This window comes from Elephas maximus, chromosome 2 (genome assembly GCF_024166365.1).
Source record: "Elephas maximus indicus isolate mEleMax1 chromosome 2, mEleMax1 primary haplotype, whole genome shotgun sequence".
NCBI lineage: Eukaryota > Metazoa > Chordata > Mammalia > Proboscidea > Elephantidae > Elephas > Elephas maximus.
In genome coordinates this window covers 214310124-214328322 of record NC_064820.1, presented here as the reverse complement: position 1 = coordinate 214328322, position 18199 = coordinate 214310124, and the positions used below count along the sequence as shown (strand labels likewise).

The 18199-nt window shown below is 52.3% G+C and overlaps 2 protein-coding genes across 2 annotated transcripts in view; one reads left to right on the top strand and one right to left on the bottom strand.

The window, feature by feature from the left end:
• Window positions 1-1855: 1855 nt before the first annotated feature.
• ATPAF2 (ATP synthase mitochondrial F1 complex assembly factor 2) lies at window positions 1856-16537 on the bottom strand. The gene is made up of 8 exons (XM_049874736.1): window positions 16211-16537; window positions 10197-10241; window positions 9784-9929; window positions 8285-8382; window positions 6640-6720; window positions 4412-4524; window positions 3757-3872; window positions 1856-2136 (listed from the first exon to the last, which is right to left on the bottom strand). Exons 1-8 carry the CDS (start codon window positions 16341-16343, stop codon window positions 1999-2001), a joined length of 870 nt encoding a protein of 289 aa, XP_049730693.1. The 5' UTR covers window positions 16344-16537; the 3' UTR covers window positions 1856-1998.
• Window positions 16430-18199, top strand: part of GID4 (GID complex subunit 4 homolog) — a 31388-nt gene continuing 29618 nt past the window's right edge. Inside the window, exons 1-2 of the mRNA XM_049870857.1 lie at window positions 16430-16713; window positions 16863-17226. Of these exons, the coding sequence (XP_049726814.1) occupies window positions 16430-16713; window positions 16863-17226 (648 nt within the window). The remainder of the gene's footprint in view (window positions 16714-16862; window positions 17227-18199) is intronic.

Below are 18199 nucleotides of genomic sequence, written 5' to 3'. Positions count from 1 at the left end.
CAAGGAATGCAGGTGACCGTATGGAGGACCCAAGTGTGGAGGATATGACTGTGACTGCGGGAGGGGAGAACACAGACCTGGAGGACCCTGGTGGAGGATCTGGGCATGGAAAACGTAATGGTGACGTGGAGGGGGACATAGGTGTAGAGGACATGATGGTGATCTCAGGGGGATCTGGGCCTGGAAGATGTAATTTTGACCCTGGTGGAGAATCCAAGCATGGAGGATGTGGAGTTAACCATGTAGGGGAGGCATCTGGGCATTGAGGACATGAAGGTGACCATAAAGGGGGACCTGGGTGTGGAGGACATGAAGGTGACCATATAGAGTGACCATGTGGGAGGACTCAGGAGTGGAGGGCATGGACATGACAGTGTGAGGGGGACTTGGGTGTAGAGGGTGTGATGGTGATTGTGTGGGGGTACCTGGGCACGGACATGACAGTGACTGTGTAGGGGACCCAGGTGTGGAGGGCATGATGGTGACTGTGTGGGGGTACCCAGGCATGGACATGACAGTGTGATGGTGACCATGTGGGGGGATCTGGGCATGGAGCACGTGAAGGTGATTGTAAAGGGAACCTGGGCCTGGAGGACATGACAGTGACCTTGGTGGAGGGTACAAGTGTGGAGGACTTGGAGGTGACCATGTGAGCATGTGAGGGAGCCAGCCATGGAGGATATGGTGGTGAGTGTGTTGAGAAACTCGAGCTTGAAGGATGTGACAGTGACTGTGTGTGGGATATGGGTATGGAACACATGACTGATCATGTAGGGGGGGACCTGGATATAGAGCATGTGGAGGTGACCATAGGAAGGACACAAGCCTGGTGGGCATGATGGTGGCCCTGGAGGTGGATACACCATGGAGGATGTGGGAGTCACGAGGAAGGACATGGAGGTGTCCACAGGAGCAACCTGGGTTTGGAGGACATGACAGTGACCCTGTGGGGACCCGGCTGTGAAAGACAAGATGGCAACCCTTGTGGAGTATCTGGGCATGGAAGACAGGGATGTGACTGTGTTGGGGACCCAAGTATGGAGGATGTGTTGGTGACCATGGGGAGACCTAGGCCTGAAGGATGTGACAGCGACCATGTGGGAGGATCTGGGTGTGGAAGACATAGAGGTGATCATGGCGGCGGGGTGGGGGGCCTGGGCCTGAAGGACATGGCAGTGACCGCTGGGGGAGACTGCGGCCTGCAGGACGTGGTGGTGACTGTGTAGGGTGACCCAGGCATGGATAACATGATGTTGACCATGGTGGAGGAGGGTACCTACATGTGGAAGTGACCGTGTAGGGAGACCTGGGCATGGACAACATTACAGTGACTGTGTGGGAGGACCCAGATGTGGAAGACATGACAGTGACCATGTGGGGGACGCAGGCATGCAGGACGTGACAGTGACTGTGTGTGGGAGGCCTGGGCATGGAGCAAGTGGAGGTGACCGTGGGCGGGGGCGGGGCTTGGTTGGAGGACATGGAGGTGACTATGTGTTTGGGACTTAAGGAGAGAAGCCTGCACATCACGGGACCTTGCCCTGTTCCTGTCCTGGCTTTTAAACCCAGGCACAACTTGTATTTTCTATTTTCTGCAGTAAATAATTTTTTTCTCAATCAGCAGGAACAAATAGATACAACTGGCTTGGAAGGATTCACTTTGAAAAGATCATTTGATTATAAACCAGGAAACAATACCTGTCACTGACATGGTTTTCTCCCCAGTGTAAGTTCCCAACCCAGGGCAGCAGGTATCAAAATGTGTCCGTGGAAGGTCAGCTTAACCTTGGTGAAATGCAGACATCACAGGAGTGGAGAAAGTGGAGGCATGAATTAAAACAGGGCACATTTTCAGACTGGAGACATATTTAATAAAATAAGGTCACTAAAATAAGAGGAAGTCATGTACAACCCGTTGCCTGTCACTGGCGGCTGGCCGGGTGCCTATGCCGGCTGGGGCCCCACAGGGCTCTGCTGCCCATGGCCTGGCTGCAGGCCTCACTCCTGCAGAAGCTTGTGCTTGACAGTAGTGCTCTCGGAGCAGAGGTGCACGAAGAGGGCGCCGGCGGCTGCACGGGCCCGCAGCTCCTGCAGCTCATAGTCGTGGGCCCACTCGATGTTACCCCACTTCTGGATCTGAGGGGAGAACCAGACAAGCTGCTGGGAGGGCACCCAGTGCCCAGCTCCTGTTAGGCCAAAGCTGCAGGAGGCCAAGCTGAGCAAGTGCAGGCCCCAAGCCAGCACACACAAGACGTGCGGGGGTGTGGGGATGGGGAGGGGGCAGTTGGCCAGCAGCCGTCCATGCTCAAGAGGCAATGGTGATCCGAGAGGATGTGGGCTAGACCCAGGGCCAGTGGACCCTAAGTGCTCTCTCCTCCAAGGTGCCCAGCCCGTGGGATGGAAGGAATGGACAGTCACTGAGGCCCGTGGTGGGCTGCAGGGCTGACTCTGGAGAGGGCCCAGGACTGAAAGGGCCTCTGCTCACACACGGGCAGGCTGCAGGGCTCTGAAGCCCAGAGGGAGGCAGCCCGATTCCAGCCTAACCTGCCAGTTCCTCTCCCGCTAGAGGCCCAGGAGGCCTGGCCCGGCCTGGCCACCTCAGCTTTTCTGGTCACCCTGAATCTCATGTGCCCCCACAATTCTCCGCATTTCTAAGCTGCCCAGTCTGTCTTGAAAACTGCACTATATTCTCTGAAGAGCATGTTATGCTGCCAGAGCACTGTCACTACATAATCCAGGCTACCCCCATTTTGTGGAGGGTCAAAACAGACATTCAGAGAATGAGGGCCTGGCTCAGGGTCCCACGGCCAAAGGCAGAGTCCAGACCAGAAACCAGGGCTCCTGGCTCCCAACCAAACCCGTAACACCAGGAATCACACTTCGCCCTAGTCAATCCTTCCTAACACCAAAACCACCAGCTTCTTTTGTTGTTCGGAAAGAAATATTCCCTCAGCACTTCCTGGATCACCAGATGACTACATGGACTTGGGAAAAACTGCCATTACAAAGACATTTTCATCCTACTGAGACTCAACTCCTAGTAGCAATTCACCTTATAACTGCAAAATCTACTGTAATGTTCAGAGTAAAAAAATGCAAATGATAGTCCAGCAAACCCTGGTGGAATCTGAGCCCACTAAACCACAACTGGTGTGTAGACAGCAGCTCCCTCTGCTCCTCTGGCAGCCAGGCTAACTGCTGGGGAGACTTGGGGGCTGAAGCAGGGTAGCCCACTTGGAAGAACACAAATGTGACTTTCAGCAATGGTAGCACCGTGTGTGTGGATTGGGCCCAGATGATTCATGTCTGTCCACGAGTGTCTGTGGGGGAGAAGGGCCGTGGCTCTGGAGGCCCCCAGACCTGGCTCCAAAGCCAGCTTGAACATTTCCCAGCCATGCAGCCCTGTGCCTCGGTTTTCTCCTGTAAAATGGGGTAACGGCAGCCCACCTGTAGCTGTTTCGAGGAGGTGAGACCCAGGGGTGAGGTATGATCCCAGGGCTGAAGCACAGGGTTGAACTTACTGCCATGACCTGATTATCTCTGTTACTTGGCAGTACTTCTACCGGCCCTTAGTTCTGGTTTCAGTACGTACATGAAAGTAATAGGGCCAAGTTCACATTCAAAAAACTCAGATGGGTTGCCCGTCCCCCAGTCCATGTAAATTAGGAAGGGGTGTTATCAGAATCTATCAGTGGTCTGCTTCTCCCCTGGTGGGTAGAGAACTGAGGGCAGCCCCAAGGCCATGGTTCACCTCACCTGGTACTCTTCCTCCAGGCGGGACAGCAGCACAGCCTGCTCCACCGTCAGGCGCAGGTCCATCAGGCCCAAGGTCAGCACCATGGACTTGAGCTGGGCCACCACAAACTCAATTCCTGCAGGACACAAGCCAAGTCAGGACCCAGGAAGCCCCCACTCAAACAGGGCAGCTGCTCTAATGCTCCGAGTGGTAAAAAGTCGCTAAATGGGGGAGAATGGTCCCAGGAAGAAGCTGTTGTGTTGGCCTGCTCTGTACCCACCCCTTTTCTTCTGAAGAGAGCTCTATCCTTTCTTGGGGATGGTCCTCTGCTCTCACTTGGTGGGGCGGGGAGGGGGGTGAGGGCGGTGCATATGGCCGGCACCTGGCAATCAGAGCATTCCACACCCCTGACCCAGTGACAGGTTCAGGGATGGGCATGTGACTCAAGCCTGGCCAATGACACATGGACCCAAGACTTGTGCTGGGGAAGAGAAACCCAGCTTTGTGCAGGAAAGGTGTAAGTCTGGAGCACAGCCTGAGTAAAAGGGTTGGTGTCAGAGCCAGCCTCTGTCCTTAAAAGCCACCTTGGAGCTTCCTTAGGGACAGGTAGGCACAGGCTGCAGATGCAAAAGCCCATCATCCCTGTCCCCCAGCCCCAGCCAGCTCCATGAATACCTTGGAGGGCCCACATGTTGTAAGATGCCAGATGGCTGGCAAGTGCCTCATGAGTCTTGGCTGGGATGTTGGGCCCCATGATGCTGGTGGAGGTGCCAATTTCCACGCCATATCTGAAAGGAAAAAGCTTCAGCTTGTCTTCGTCTTGCCGTGGCCCAAGAGCAGCCCAGCTCTTGCCCAGACCTAAGCTACTGAGCATATATGCACCCCGTCAGGATATCTGGCCAAGGAGCCAGTCTTAGGGGTTTTGGGATCCACCGCCACTGGCCAGTGGCCTCCTGACCTAATTTTTTGTCCCCCAAGAGCAAACCCAAAGGACCAGGAAAATGCCCTGCATGGCTGGTGAGTCATGCGAGCTGGGTACAGCCGCCGGAAACTCTTCAGTTGTGTACCTGGAATCTCCAGCAAACACGTGGATATCTGCTTTTTAAACTTTCTAAAAAGTCTTTCACATTCGAGGCCATAAAAGATTTCTTTTAAATATTGCTTTCAGGAATATTTGTATGTGTCTTACATAATTCATTTTCTTTATTCAACAAATATTTATGGCCCCTATACTATACAGGGCATTGTTTTTGGCCTGGGATCTATAGGACATGCGCTGGCTTCAAGTAACAATAAATCTTCAAGAAAAAAAAAAAAAAAAATACTATACATGGCATTGTTTTTGGCCTGGGATCTATAGGACATGCGCTGGCTTCAAGTAACAATAAATCTTCAAGAATAATCATAACTATATAAAGCACATGACAAATATAATGGAGAAGAACAATTTTTGTAATTTCTTTCATGTATCACAGAGTCCCCAGTGGTTTAAAACCATCCTTGCTGAAATTCCTAATAGTACAAATCGAGTGTAGGAGTGGCTAAGTTCTTCTGTAAACTGTTAAGGACAAGAAAGCTCAACTGCCACAAAAACCAGACTATTGTATACCGTGGCACAGATCTCTAGGCACCTGAATTTTGTTACATTTAATTAGACCTTAAGATGACATTGCATCTTCATATTTCTCATCCAGTACTGCAGCTGTTAGGCATCCCCGGGTGGTGCAAATGGTTAAGCACTCAGCAGCTAACCAAGAGGTTGAAAGTTTGAGTCCACCCAGAGGCTCCTTGGAAAAAAGGCCTGGCAATCTGCTTACAAAAAACCAGCCAGTGGAAACCCTACGGAGCACAATTCTACTCTGACACACGTGGGTTTGCCTTGAATCGGGTCAACTGGAAACCTGCTGCTGCTGCAGCTGTTAACCTCACTTGATCTCTTTATTTTAAGTCCCTCGGAGCACCGCCTGTGCCTTTTACTTTAAAACCCCAGGGTCCTGGCACACTGTGGGCACTCGGCAAATGTGCAGCAAATGAAGGAGACAGACTGGGGGACTCACTTTTGTGAAAAATGTTACACCAGAAACATCCATGTAAGCTCACAAAGTACTGTGGCCAAGGCAGTACCCCGACGCCAGCCCTCCCACACTCCCTTGGAATGAAATCAAATTGAATTTCTTCTGCTGCCTCATCAATAGTCCTTTCAGTTTTGCACTCACAGGAGTCTTCCCGTAAAGGAAAAACATTGGGACCCCTCAGCTCCTAGAGCTGTGCACCCCTGGGAGAAAACACTGCCTGTGGTTCTGTCACGGCACTACCCGGGCTGGCCCCTGCATGTGCACGTGTGCCATGTGACTGCTCCGTGACCCACTGAGGGGTGTAACAATTGTGATGATACAAGATGACCACTGCCAGCATGTGAGCATGTGCATGGGCCAGGCCGGTGCCAGCCCTTCACAGGCACCGCTGTGCTCACGCCCCAGTCCTGAGGTTTCACTAGCTCCACCTCAAAGACAGACACTGAGCTCGGGGGCCAAGTCGCACAACTGACAAGTGGCAGACCTGGGACTAAACCAACACTGCTGCTCTCAGCCGCTTGGGGAGGGCAGCCTGGGAGCCCCGGTGCTGCCCGAGGACGCCCAGCACAGTGTGCACCAATGGCAAGTGCCCAGTGCCCAGCATTGGGACAGGCTGAGAACGCCTGACAGCACTTTCCCCAAGGTGACCCTACACCAAACGTCCAAGAGATGCCTAATCCCAGGACATCTGAGCACAGAAAGCAGAGCAGCCAGGGTTTGTATGGTGTGGCCCTGGACCCCAACCCTGCCCAGTCCTGGTGACCAGTTAAGGGGTTGCCTGGAGGTGGGGTGAGGAGGGGCAGTGCCTTGGCAAGCAGTGCATCTTACCTCTTCTCAGCCCACTCGATAATGGGGTCCCATTCATTCTTCTGAAGTTCCACTAGTGTCTCTGGCTCCTCCACCCTGTAGCTAATTCATCGCAAAAGTCACCTTCAGTGACAAAAAATACAGCTCCTTCATTCGGCACAGACAAAGGGAAACCAGAACCAGAGCCAACACTTCTTCTCCACCACCCCAGCCTCACAAGCCAGCCTCTCAGCTCTTCCCCTAAAGCAGCAGCTCTCAAAGTGTGGTCCTGGGACCAGCAGCATCAGCCGTACTGGGGAACTGGCCAGACCGAAGTCAGAACTCTGGGACGAGGCCCAGCAATGAGTAGCTTAACAAGCCCTCCAGGTGATTCTGATGTAGGCTCCAGTTTGAGAACCACTGCCCTAGAGGCCCCTCATTACTGGCCAGGTAATGGCACTGATGACATTCTAGAACAGATTTGCTTTCCTAACTGCACCCCTGGATCCACATCCACTTGATGCTTGGATGCTGAACATGGATATTGTGCTAGGAGTTCAGTCGTGGCAGCCCTGACCTTCCCCTCCCAAGAGACAGTGCATGCCTCCGGGGTCCATCCCTAGCTATCGGTGCCGAGGCTGCGTGGAAGCCTGCCCTGAGGGGACCTGACACTTGTTTTGACCTGGAGAAATGGAGCCGGAGTCAGTTGAGGGAGCTGAGCTGCAAGGCCTCATGGGATGGGCCCCAGGTGGCCCTGTGGAGAGCCGTTGGCCCATGTAAGCAGAGGGGGTAAGACAGAGTGTAAGGCGTAGGAGCAGAGAAGTGGAAGAACGGACAGACTCAGCGATGGCACCCCTAGGGCGGGGGCGGGGGGTTGCGGTCCAGCTCCAGCTTCTCATCTTAAGATCCCAGCCCCGGTGGCCCAACCATTCTTCATCTCCTGTCAAGAGTCCCTCTATCATTTTCAAGGAATGTTTTCCCTGAGTTAGGTTAAGTGGTCAGTCAAATGGCCCCTAACCCAAATGCACTTGGCTTTCTGGCTAGCAGCTCAACATGGGCACTATGGCAACCTGGTCAGGGGCACCTTTGCTCCTCCCAAAATTTCAGTGCTGATTTTGGATGTCGTCCACAAGGCACCTAGAATTTTAGCACCTCAGACCAGCAGAGAGCAGACGTGGCTGCTCCCCTACATAGTTCTTCCCTCAGCTTTCCTTCAGCATCATTGACCGACTAGCCAGAGAACATAAACACGGGAAATTTAGAGCTGGGAGAAGCCAGCTCCTTGATGTCAATATCTGATAGGCTCTGTATGCCCAAGTTGAGGAATGACCAGAATGTCTACATAAGAATGGTGGGTGTCAGGGCCACAGCTAGGGTCAGAGCCCCATTGAGGGGGTGCTCCTTGGATCCTGGAGTCTGAAGTGCTGCTTATACTCCCCCAGACCAGGAGGTAGAGGATGGGCTGCAGAAGGGTTGTATTCTGACACAGTTGTAGCTGAGGCATCCCCATCCTAGGGAGGTACAGGGGAGCTTAGTGCTGATGTCAAGAGGGGTGCCCCACCCCTACCCCACACGAGACAATGGAAACCAGTCTGCCACCCTTCCACTAATAACTGCCTGGCACACGAGGCAAGGTGACCCAGAGCAATCAGCTTAGTCCCAAGGGAGTTCCAGCAATGTCCTTTACCAGATGGTGTCAGTGTCCAGAAACTTCAGAGCCGCCTGGATCAGCTGGTCCTTGCTTCGCTGGGTTGGGTTGTCCAAAGAAGTGTTGCACAAGGTGGTCTGGATCAAAAGGTAGAGAGTCCCCCCGTGATCAGCTGTGGGGCTCAGGCCAAAGCACTACCCTCCTGAGGACACTGTACCCAACACACAGCAAAAAGGAGAGAAGCCAATGGCCACACCAGGGAGATGGCCTGAGGAGTCCTCACAATCACAACAGCAGCACATCGGTCGAAAGCTTGCGACAGCAAGCTTTGTGCTGGATGCTTATGAGATCCTCAAGCTAGCCCTCCTAGGCAGGAACTTTCACCCCCACTTAGCAGATGAAGCTGAGCCTTAGAACAAATGGACTTCCCCAAGGTGTCATGCTCTTCACTGCCTGGTGCTGCTGTATTTCATGTAATCCTTACCACAACCCTCTGGAGTAGGTACTGTTGTTCTACCCATTTCAGAGATGTGAAAACTGAGGCCCAAAGAGGTTAAGTACATCATCAGATACTGCAAATAAGATATGTAAGCAGAACTGGAATGCAAGCCTGCTGATTGCATGCTTTACCACCTGGCTCCCCAATGCCTCAGAAAGCAGGGAAACAAACCATCCAAACCAGGGTCAGGATGGTTTTTCCAGATCTGCCTTGCTGACAATGAGTTGCTTAGGCTACTCGAACAACTAGCTGTGGCCCGGTCACCCTGATTTCATCATCGAAGGAGCAGAGAGCAGCACAGATGGCTGTGAAGGTTGCGAGGCAGCCAGCCCAGGTCTGCATGTCAACAGGGAGTAGAGCGATGGCTGGTCCCACAGCTACTGAATGCTAACTTGTGCCCGCACCTGGCCAGAACTTCACATGCATCACCTCGTCTAATCCTGACCTCACTCCACATGGCACGTACCACCAGCATTCCCTTCTCACAGACAGGGACGGGAACCGGGCTGAGAGAGGGACAGGCACTTGCCCAAGGTTCCAAAGTCTAGAAGCCAGAGAACCTGGACCCAAAGAGCTCAGTGGCCACAGTGCCCATGGGAGCCACTCTGTGTGGGTGGGAGAGGCTGGCTTACAGTGAGCTGCCCCCACCCGTGGCTCCATTTGTTCTTTCATTCAGCCATACTTACCAGTGCCAGCTAACCTTCGTGGTAGGGCTTGGCACACCTGGTGAGTGAAATAGACACGGCCCCGGCCCTCATGCTCCTCACAGTGCAGTGGTTGGGACAGACAACAAACATGTGAACCTAAAACGCACAATGTAGCTGCCATCACAGACAATAAGAGGGCTGGAGTCCCTCTGAGGAGATGGCATTGTGGCAAGGCCATAAGGGGGAGAGGTTGCTGTAGTCAGGGGACTGGAGTCCCTCTTGCAGAGTCGGGCCAGAATCTGGAGAGGCATCTACATTTTTGCAGAGCCCTGGACGAAGTCACGGGGACAAGGAGAGGACTAGGGCACAGGCCAGCACTGTGAGCTCATTACCAGGTGCATGGTGTAGAACTTGATGGTATCCTGCTGGGAGTCCCATTCAGTGGCTACTGCAGTGGCCAGGGCCTCACTGGGGACAGTAAAGAGCTTGGCTTGGGGTGTTTTCAGCTTCCTGTGGTCCAGGTTTATCTCAAAGCCACCTTGAAAGAGCAAATGCAAACCTCTCAGGGACTGTGAAATGGAACTGAGTGGCCATTCCTATATTTAGCCATGTGAATTGGTACAAAGCAACCCCAAGTCCTCTCACTGAAGGGCTTACAAAAACATATCTGACAAAAGCAAGAGGTACCATCTCACCACAGAAGTAGCTGGAGCTGAAAAATGTTCCCAACCTTTCATACACACACACACACACACACACACACACACACGCACAATGGTGGGGGCAATCAGTTTCAGACACTCACCTTCACCCTGGGTGATGGTGACATTCTGATAAAACCGCTTTCTTTCTGCAAGAAAGATTTTTCAAAAAGGCAGGTTAACATAGTGACAGCTTAGGAAGTGACAAGCCCAGCTGTATCATTACTGCTGATGTTGCTTTATTTGCTTGATTTTCCCAGCACCGTTCAAGTCTGTCCTACTCTACACAGTTTCAACAACAGCTCTGACTGAGGCTGGAGGAGGTGGCTAGCTGGGGAGGGGAGCACTCTGGGGATCAAGAGAGGAGCAGGACATGCCAGTCATGTCGCCCTCCAGTCACCAAGCCCCAGGGACAAGTCTGATCACGCAGCATCCCCAAGCTGCAAAGCCTATCTCACTCTACAGGTTTTCCTACCACCTTCAGTCTGACCTTCCCCACCACCCCCTCCCCCGCCACCAGTACTGTCCCCCCAACGCCCGCACAATGAGGATGGGATAAAGCCAGAGCTCCACCCCAGAGGCCCACTTCTAAGCAGGGATGAGTGAAAAGCCAGCATTTTGTGTGTGTGTGTGTATACGTGCAATAACCAGGCAGTAAGCACATGTCGCAAGAGTACTTTCTATTCCCTCTATCCAATTAATTAACCTAATTAGCCAACCTGCTTATATATTCAACAGAGACTCCAAACATTTAAGGGGAAAATCTGTGTTCTGTATTCTCTTTTGAAAATAACTTCAATAAAACCTTATATGAAAATATAAACATATCCTCCCTCTTTTATCCAGGAGGGATTAAAAACCAAGAGCACCTCGGAAGGAATCACACAGATTCTCTCAACTAATAAAGAACAAATAGGTCACATTTTGGAAGCCAAAAACCATAACATGGTCTTCAGTCCCTAGAACAGATACAATACTTTCATGCATTCGCTCATTTGTTCACCCATTCACTGGGTACCAAGAGCCTCAGGGTCCCTGACTGAAGTTACTTATTGAGGTAATGATGTGGCATGTGGAGGAAAAGGAGGCTCATTAAATCATCTGGTTTTAACATCTTTTTTTAAAAATCGACCAAGTTTTGGTTAAAATTGCATTAATTCAAATAGAGAATTGAACTAATTATTCAGTTAAGCAATTAATTCAAATTCAGGAGAACTTGGTGCGTGGGGGGAGATAATGGTACAAGGGTATCTGAATAACTGAGCGCGTTCTTCTTCTGTTTTCCCACGTACCTGTTTTTACCCCACAAATCTCATTACTATACTTCCTACCTAAACACAGAAGGCCCAAAATTGCATTTCCAGGGTTGCATTACTAAACTAAAGCCTAAGCTTTTTTCCCACAAAAAATAACATTTTGTTCGCCTACATGTGTCAGGCACTGCTCTAGGCACTTGGGATACAACAGTGAATAAAACAAAGAAAACCCCTGGCCTAAAAAAAGACTAAAAAAGTTTTTTTTTTTTTTGCTGTCCTAAAAAAATATTTTTTTCTTTTCTTTTTTTTTTTTTTTTTAGGCCTAGTGGAGCTTAAATATATATATACACATATTTAAAAATGTGGTCAGATCTGGCCACCAAGATGAGGATGTGTTATTCTGTCCTTCTTCACCGCCTTCCTCAGAAATCCTAACACTGATTTTCTCACACACTTGACCCCAGAAAGGAGGTTTATGCCACACTGTGCTTTTAAACTTTCCTTCTGTCCATGCTGTCCTGGTCTCATCCAAATGGCAGGTCCACGGGGGTCTGGGGCCTCCTTTTGTGCCTCTGGTCTGGACTGAGGTACCCAGACTACGTCCATTCTGCCTTCGGATGACTGGGCTGGCTGGCTGCCTCCATCTGACCAGGCCAGGTACAAAGGTGGGAAGGCGGAAGTGCTATGAAAGCCTGACTCAGCACTGGGTAGGGTCTTCCAGCATGTGTAGGAAGTACCGGGGGAGCACAGAGCAGCAGTGCTGCACCAGCATGCTGCCCTGATGCAGGCCTGGGAAAGGGCCCAGGGGACCTGGGCACTGAGGAACAGACTGGGCAGATGCTGACAGCACCAGCTACACTTTACGTATTGCCAAAATAGCTGGGTTTCCCACGGGGAAGTCCTTTTTCTGCTTTGCTCCTCTGTCCTGGCCAGGCCCACTGCTGTACTTGAGTAAGAATAAGAAAAAAACTGGAGGGAAGTGGGCTGGATGGAGGAGCAGGAAAGGAGCAAAAAAGATTGCTCTGAACAGGAGAGAACCAGGCAGTCAAATAGACACAGCAGGGTAAAAAGAGCCCGGGCTGCCAGCCCCACACACCAGAGGCAGGCCCAGGTGTGGACTGCTCTGCACAGACACTTGGCCGAAGTAAGCTTCTGCATCTGAAAGTGCACTTTTCAGTCTTTTAACAAACTTCCAAACCAAAAGCCAAATCAGCTGCTGCCGAATCAGTTCCCACTCATGACAACCCCATATGTCAGGGTAGAACTGTGCTTCACGGGACTTTCAATAGCTGATCTTTCGGAAGTAGATTGCCAGTCCTTTCTTCTGAGGTGCCTCCGGGTGGACTTGAACCTCCAGCCTTTTGGTTAGCAGTCAAGCACTCAACCATGGGCACCACCCAGGGACTAACAAACTTCAGTGGATACTAACCAAGTGCCAGAAAGTGTGGTAAGTCCTAGGGACATGACTGTGCAAAGCTCATCCTGCCCTCAAAGTACTTACTGTCCCATGAGGAGGACAGACATTAAACTAGCCAAACAGTAAAGTCACTTTTTCAATGGTGAAAATACAAGGAACAAGGAAAACAATACCAGGGAAGCCACATCTCATCTTGGGCTCAAGAAAGAGCCCCAAGTGGTTAGATTTAATCGGAGACCTGAAGAAGAGCGAAGAGTTAGCCAAGCTTTATTGACTGATTTGTTTTTGGAGGGGGTGGTGTACGGAAGTCATCTCCAACAAAAGAACCGGTCTTCAGTAAGGTCCAGGGTCTTTGTGGACCAGAGAGCAGTGTTTTGGAGAAGTACAAAGACATCAGAAGGACAAGACTGTAGTAACCTAGCCGAGAAGGGTTAGAGATGATCAGAGGGGACGGTGACAGCTGATGTTGGGGAGGCAGACGCTCTAGGTTCCCTCCGGAAGCCAAAGGAAGCCAAGTAAGGGTTTCACGTAGACAAAACAAAACATGATCTAGAAAATTCATGTGCCAGGACTCACGCTCTCCAACAATATCAGAAAGATGGGAGTAATTCGCCTAGGCCCCCAGAGGTCTAGAGTCACATAGGACAAATTGTGAGACACTGGGGAGCTTGTGAAGCTTCCACACTCCTGGTGAAAACAGGGCTAGCCAAAGGCTATGGGAGCGGGCTCCAGAGAGGAGAGAAATGGCCAAGCACGCAGACCAAGGTCCGTTCTGAGTATGAATTATTCCCTTTACAGGACATCTGTGGCAAACACACATACACAGTGCCTTTTAAGAGACAATCTGTAGACTATGTAGATGCAAAGAAACAGGTATGTAAAAAGTGTTGAATTTTAAAAGCTGGCCACACAAAAACAAAAACTTTGTTAGAACAGCATCATTCACAATAGCCAACAGGTGTAAATAATCCAAATGTCCATCAACAGATAAGAGGATAATAAAATGTGGTCTAGCCATACAATGGAATATTATTCAGCAATAAAAAAAAATGAAGTACTGATACATACTATGACATGGATAGTCCTTGAAAATATGCTAAATGAAAGAAGCCAGACACAAAAGCCCACATGTCATGATTCCATTCACGTGAAATGTCAGAACAGGCAAATTCACAGGGACAGGAAGTAGATTAGTGGTTGCCTAGGGGTGGAGGTGGTAGTGATGACGGCTGCACAACTCTGTGAATAAACTAAAAGCTATTTTACACTTTAAATGGGTGAACTGTATGTATGTGAATTAAATTGCAATGAAACTGCTAAAAAAAAAACCCAAAACTTCAGGCCAATTGTGTCTGCCATAGCAACTAATTTCAACGGGCTAAATGAACCAAACAGACTCCCCATTTTCCAAACTGCTCTTGCTCTGGAACGGGGATTGGCAACCTCTTTCTATTAAGACCCAGACAATAAACTACTCAGCTCTGCTGTTGTAGTGAAAGCAGACAGAGACAATATGTAAATGACTGAGCACTGCTTCATTCCAATAAAACTTTATTTACAAAACTTATAAAAACAGGTGGCAGGCTAGAGAATCACTGGTAATCTACCCAACCCCCTTATGAGGAAGACAAGGCAGGTAATGCCTCTGTGGTAGTAAGGGCTCTGACAAGCTACATGACTTGTCCAGGTGACTAACAACTTGTGAATGGTGAGTCCTGACTTCATTTGGTGTTTGCTGCCTCTCCAGAGCATCCGCAACCCCCACATCCAGAGTCAATGGACTTATGACAAGCTAGTGCAGGGACCTAAACCCCTTTTGAAAACCTTCAACAGTATGACCATTCCTAAAGGGTCAGATTCAATCTCCTTAACCATTGAAACCTTACCCAAGAAGGCCCATAGAACCTCACCACTGATAACGTCTTTGTACAGCATGCACAGACCTGATTTATGGGTGTTCCTCCCACTGTACCTCATTCATTCTTTCATGATTGACCACCTACCATCTGCCAGGTACTGCTAAGAGCCTAACTAGTAAGTCTGCAGTAGAAAGGACAAGGAGAGGATAGATCAAGTGCCGCAGTGATGGAAAGCAGGCACCCACAACCTAAATCAACCCTTTGCTTTTGCCAACGTGGTGAATGCTTGAGCATGTCTCCTTTGCTCATGCTGTGCCTCCCTAGAATGTCCTTCCTTCTTCCTCTTTACTGGCTCATCATGGCCCACCTCCAAGCCCTTCATCTGGGCCCTGATAGCTGAAAACTCGGCTCCCCGCTGCACCGAACCCCCTTCCCTATTTGTATAAATTTATGGAGCTTAAAAACTGAAAGGACCACAGAAGCAGCTTATTCCTTCAGCTCGCAGAAGAAAATGAGGCTCAAAGGAAGTAGTAGCTTGCCCAAGATAACACAGTGCCTCAGACATAAGAACCCAGATTTGTACTCCAGCCACAATGTTAAACTGCCCATGTTCTGGACTTTCTAAAGCAGGCAGTGTATGGCATAGTCCCTCAAGCCACACTCCCTGTCACCTCTGGACATATTCTAGCTACCCATCACTTCTTCCTCCTCTTCACCAAACTCCTTCTCATCTATCAAGGCTCAGGTTAAATGTCCTTTCACTCAAGGCCCTTTCTAGGCCCTCAACCCCTCCCCAAGATGGGACTAGGTGCCTCTTTGTGTTCTCAGTTTCTTTGCACGTCCTTTATAAACCTCTATTTAATCAGAATACTATAATCCCCTGCCCTCACCAAGATGGGGACCCCTCTGTCTTGAAGACCACTGCACCTTCTGCCCTAGCATAGGAAAACCAACAGCCCGGAAAGAGAATGTTATTGCTCTTCATTTACTGAAGCAAGTCACTCACACTCTTACCGTAAAACTTAGCCCCTGCACAATGCAGGAGTCACTACCTTCTCCTAGGCTTTATCAGAATCGTAGGTGGAGAAAGGAGGCACTTGGTGTCCACTTCCGTTTACCAGAAAAGGCTGGGGGTGGGAGGGGTTCCGGTAGGGCGCCTAGAGTGAGGGCCAGGAAATGTGGTGCAGACAAAGTGGCCAGGAGGGAGGACTGCAGGCCTGGGTTCCAGGCCCTTCCTGTGTCAGGTCCTGTGCTAGGCGCTGGTGACACAGAAAGGGGTCAGACAGCCGGCCTTTACAGGCCACAACCTCTCACACAGTCTGCTCAGTGACCCTGGTGAAGTCTTGATCCTGAACCCAAATGTTCTCATCTGAAAACAGGGATAACATCTGTTTTCGTTACAAGCTTTGAGAAAAGTGGCGCGGGCCAAATGTCAATGCTTGCCTTGTGCGTTGCAGCGCTGCGTATCCTCCCGGAGTCCCCTGCCCGTCTGTCTGCACTTTCCCGGCCTGTGGCAGGGTCTGAGCCCTCAGCCCACCCTAACCGAGCTCGGAACCTGGCCCAAATAGGATGCGCCCTGGCCTCACCTGCTGGGGGGGCGTAGGCCCGGGCCCGGAGCTCAGGGGATGGCCCCGGCACCAAGGGGTCGATGGGGCCACCCAGGGGCCGTTTCAGGAGGTGGCGGCCCCAGTCCCGCAGCTGGAGGCAGCTCCTCCACATTGCGCCCGAGGGTCTCCGAGGACGCGCAGAGCGAAGCCTGAGTGCAGCACACACTGAGCGCAGGGAACCCACGACACGCGCGCGGGATGTTCGGAAACTTCTCTCACCGACTCCCAGAGCCCTCAGTTGCCCTGGGCGCCGCCATCTTCTTCGTGACACCACTGGCAGGCTGTCGCAACCGCGCGCAATCAGCATCACAAATGCACGTCGCCCCGCCCCTCCGCGCTGCGCCTCGAGAAGAAGACTACAAATCCCAGAGGGCCGATCGCGCACCCCGCCACGTGTTTTCTCCGCCTACCAATGGGCGGGCGCGCCGCGTGAGCCTGAGCTCGGCGCCCCGCGAGCCGGGGCCAATCGGAAGGGTCACTGTGTGTGTATGTGTGTGTGTGAGTGTGTGTGTGGTTGTATGAGCGCGCGTGTGCGTGTGTGTGTGTGTGCGTGTGTGTGCGTGCGCGCGCGCGCGCGCGCGCGAGGGCGAGTGGGGGTACCCGGCGCAGCGCTGGGAGGCCCTGCTCGCAGGTCCCGGGGTCCCGGTGGCGGCCGGAGCTCTGGTCCGCAGGTGGCGGGCGGGTGGTGCCCCCAGAGGCCACCCGCGCGTGCGCGCCCGGCCCCCCTCCCCTCCCCCTCTTCGGCTCCCGCGCGGCGGCGGCGGTTCCTCTCCCCTCCCCCAGCCCTGGCTCCGGGGGACCCCGCGATGCCGGTCCGCACCGAGTGTCCCCCGCCGACCGGTGCCTCGGCCGCCTCCGCGGCCTCCCTCATCCCACCGCCGCCCATCAACACGCAGCAGCCCGGCGTGGCCACCAGCCTGCTATACAGCGGCTCCAAGTTCCGTGGCCACCAGAAGAGCAAGGGGAACTCGTACGACGTGGAGGTGGTGCTGCAGGTGAGCGCCGGCCGGCGACTGCGGCCCAAGGACCTCCTCGCGGCGCTCACGGCCCGAGCCCGCCCGCGGTCCTCGAGCTTGCGGCCGCAGATCAGGCCCTGGCCGCCGGGGCCTCTTGCGCCCGGCGCTTCACAGCCGGGACCTGCCCAGCTGGTGTCTCAAACTCTGCGAGCCCTAACCCTGACCTGCCCCCTAAGACTGGGACCCACTCCCTCAGACATGGAGCCCCTTGACCAGATACCCCGTGACTGTGACCTAACCCTCTGGGATCCGGAAGCCCCCCACTACTTGGACCAGGTTACTTCCTACCCGTGACCTGTCTTGTCACCCCTAGATCAGCTCCCACCAATCCCTCTCAGAACTCCTTATTGGATTCATCCGAATCGGGACGCCCCCTCCCATGGCTGGGCCCGTGACAGTTTCTCCCAGACCTGAGACATGTCCCCCTTTCCTCAGTCCCAGGAATCCTCCAAGATCAGACCTCCGACCCCGGGGTTCTCCTCCTGCTCTGATTTCCTCCTTGGGTGAACTCAATCTGACTCTTAAGCCTTCCTCTTATTAGACCCTGAGCCTGAGAGCCCCCAACCCCACAACTGATTGCTCAGACCCTGGCCCCCCTCAAGACCAGACCCTCACACCCTGGCTGCGTGCTGTGGCTCCTTATAGTCTGTTGCCTCTTGTACCCCACCCTCTGCTTACCTACTGCTGCAGTCTCTTGCTTCAAGCACCCAGCTCTTCACAGCTGCCTCCACCTCCAGGCCTCCTGTCCCAGGCCTCTCATACCCTTTACCCCCATTCTTTGGCCACTTCCAATCTGCTCCGCCTTCCTGGCCCTGTACTCAGACCTCCTTCCCACCCCATACCTGAATCTTCCTCATTCCTTGCTCCAGGGGAACCTCTTTCTGTGTTCTTAATATTTACCCACACAGGCACAGGGCTTCCTCCTACAGTCTCTGATACCTGCGTACTGGCA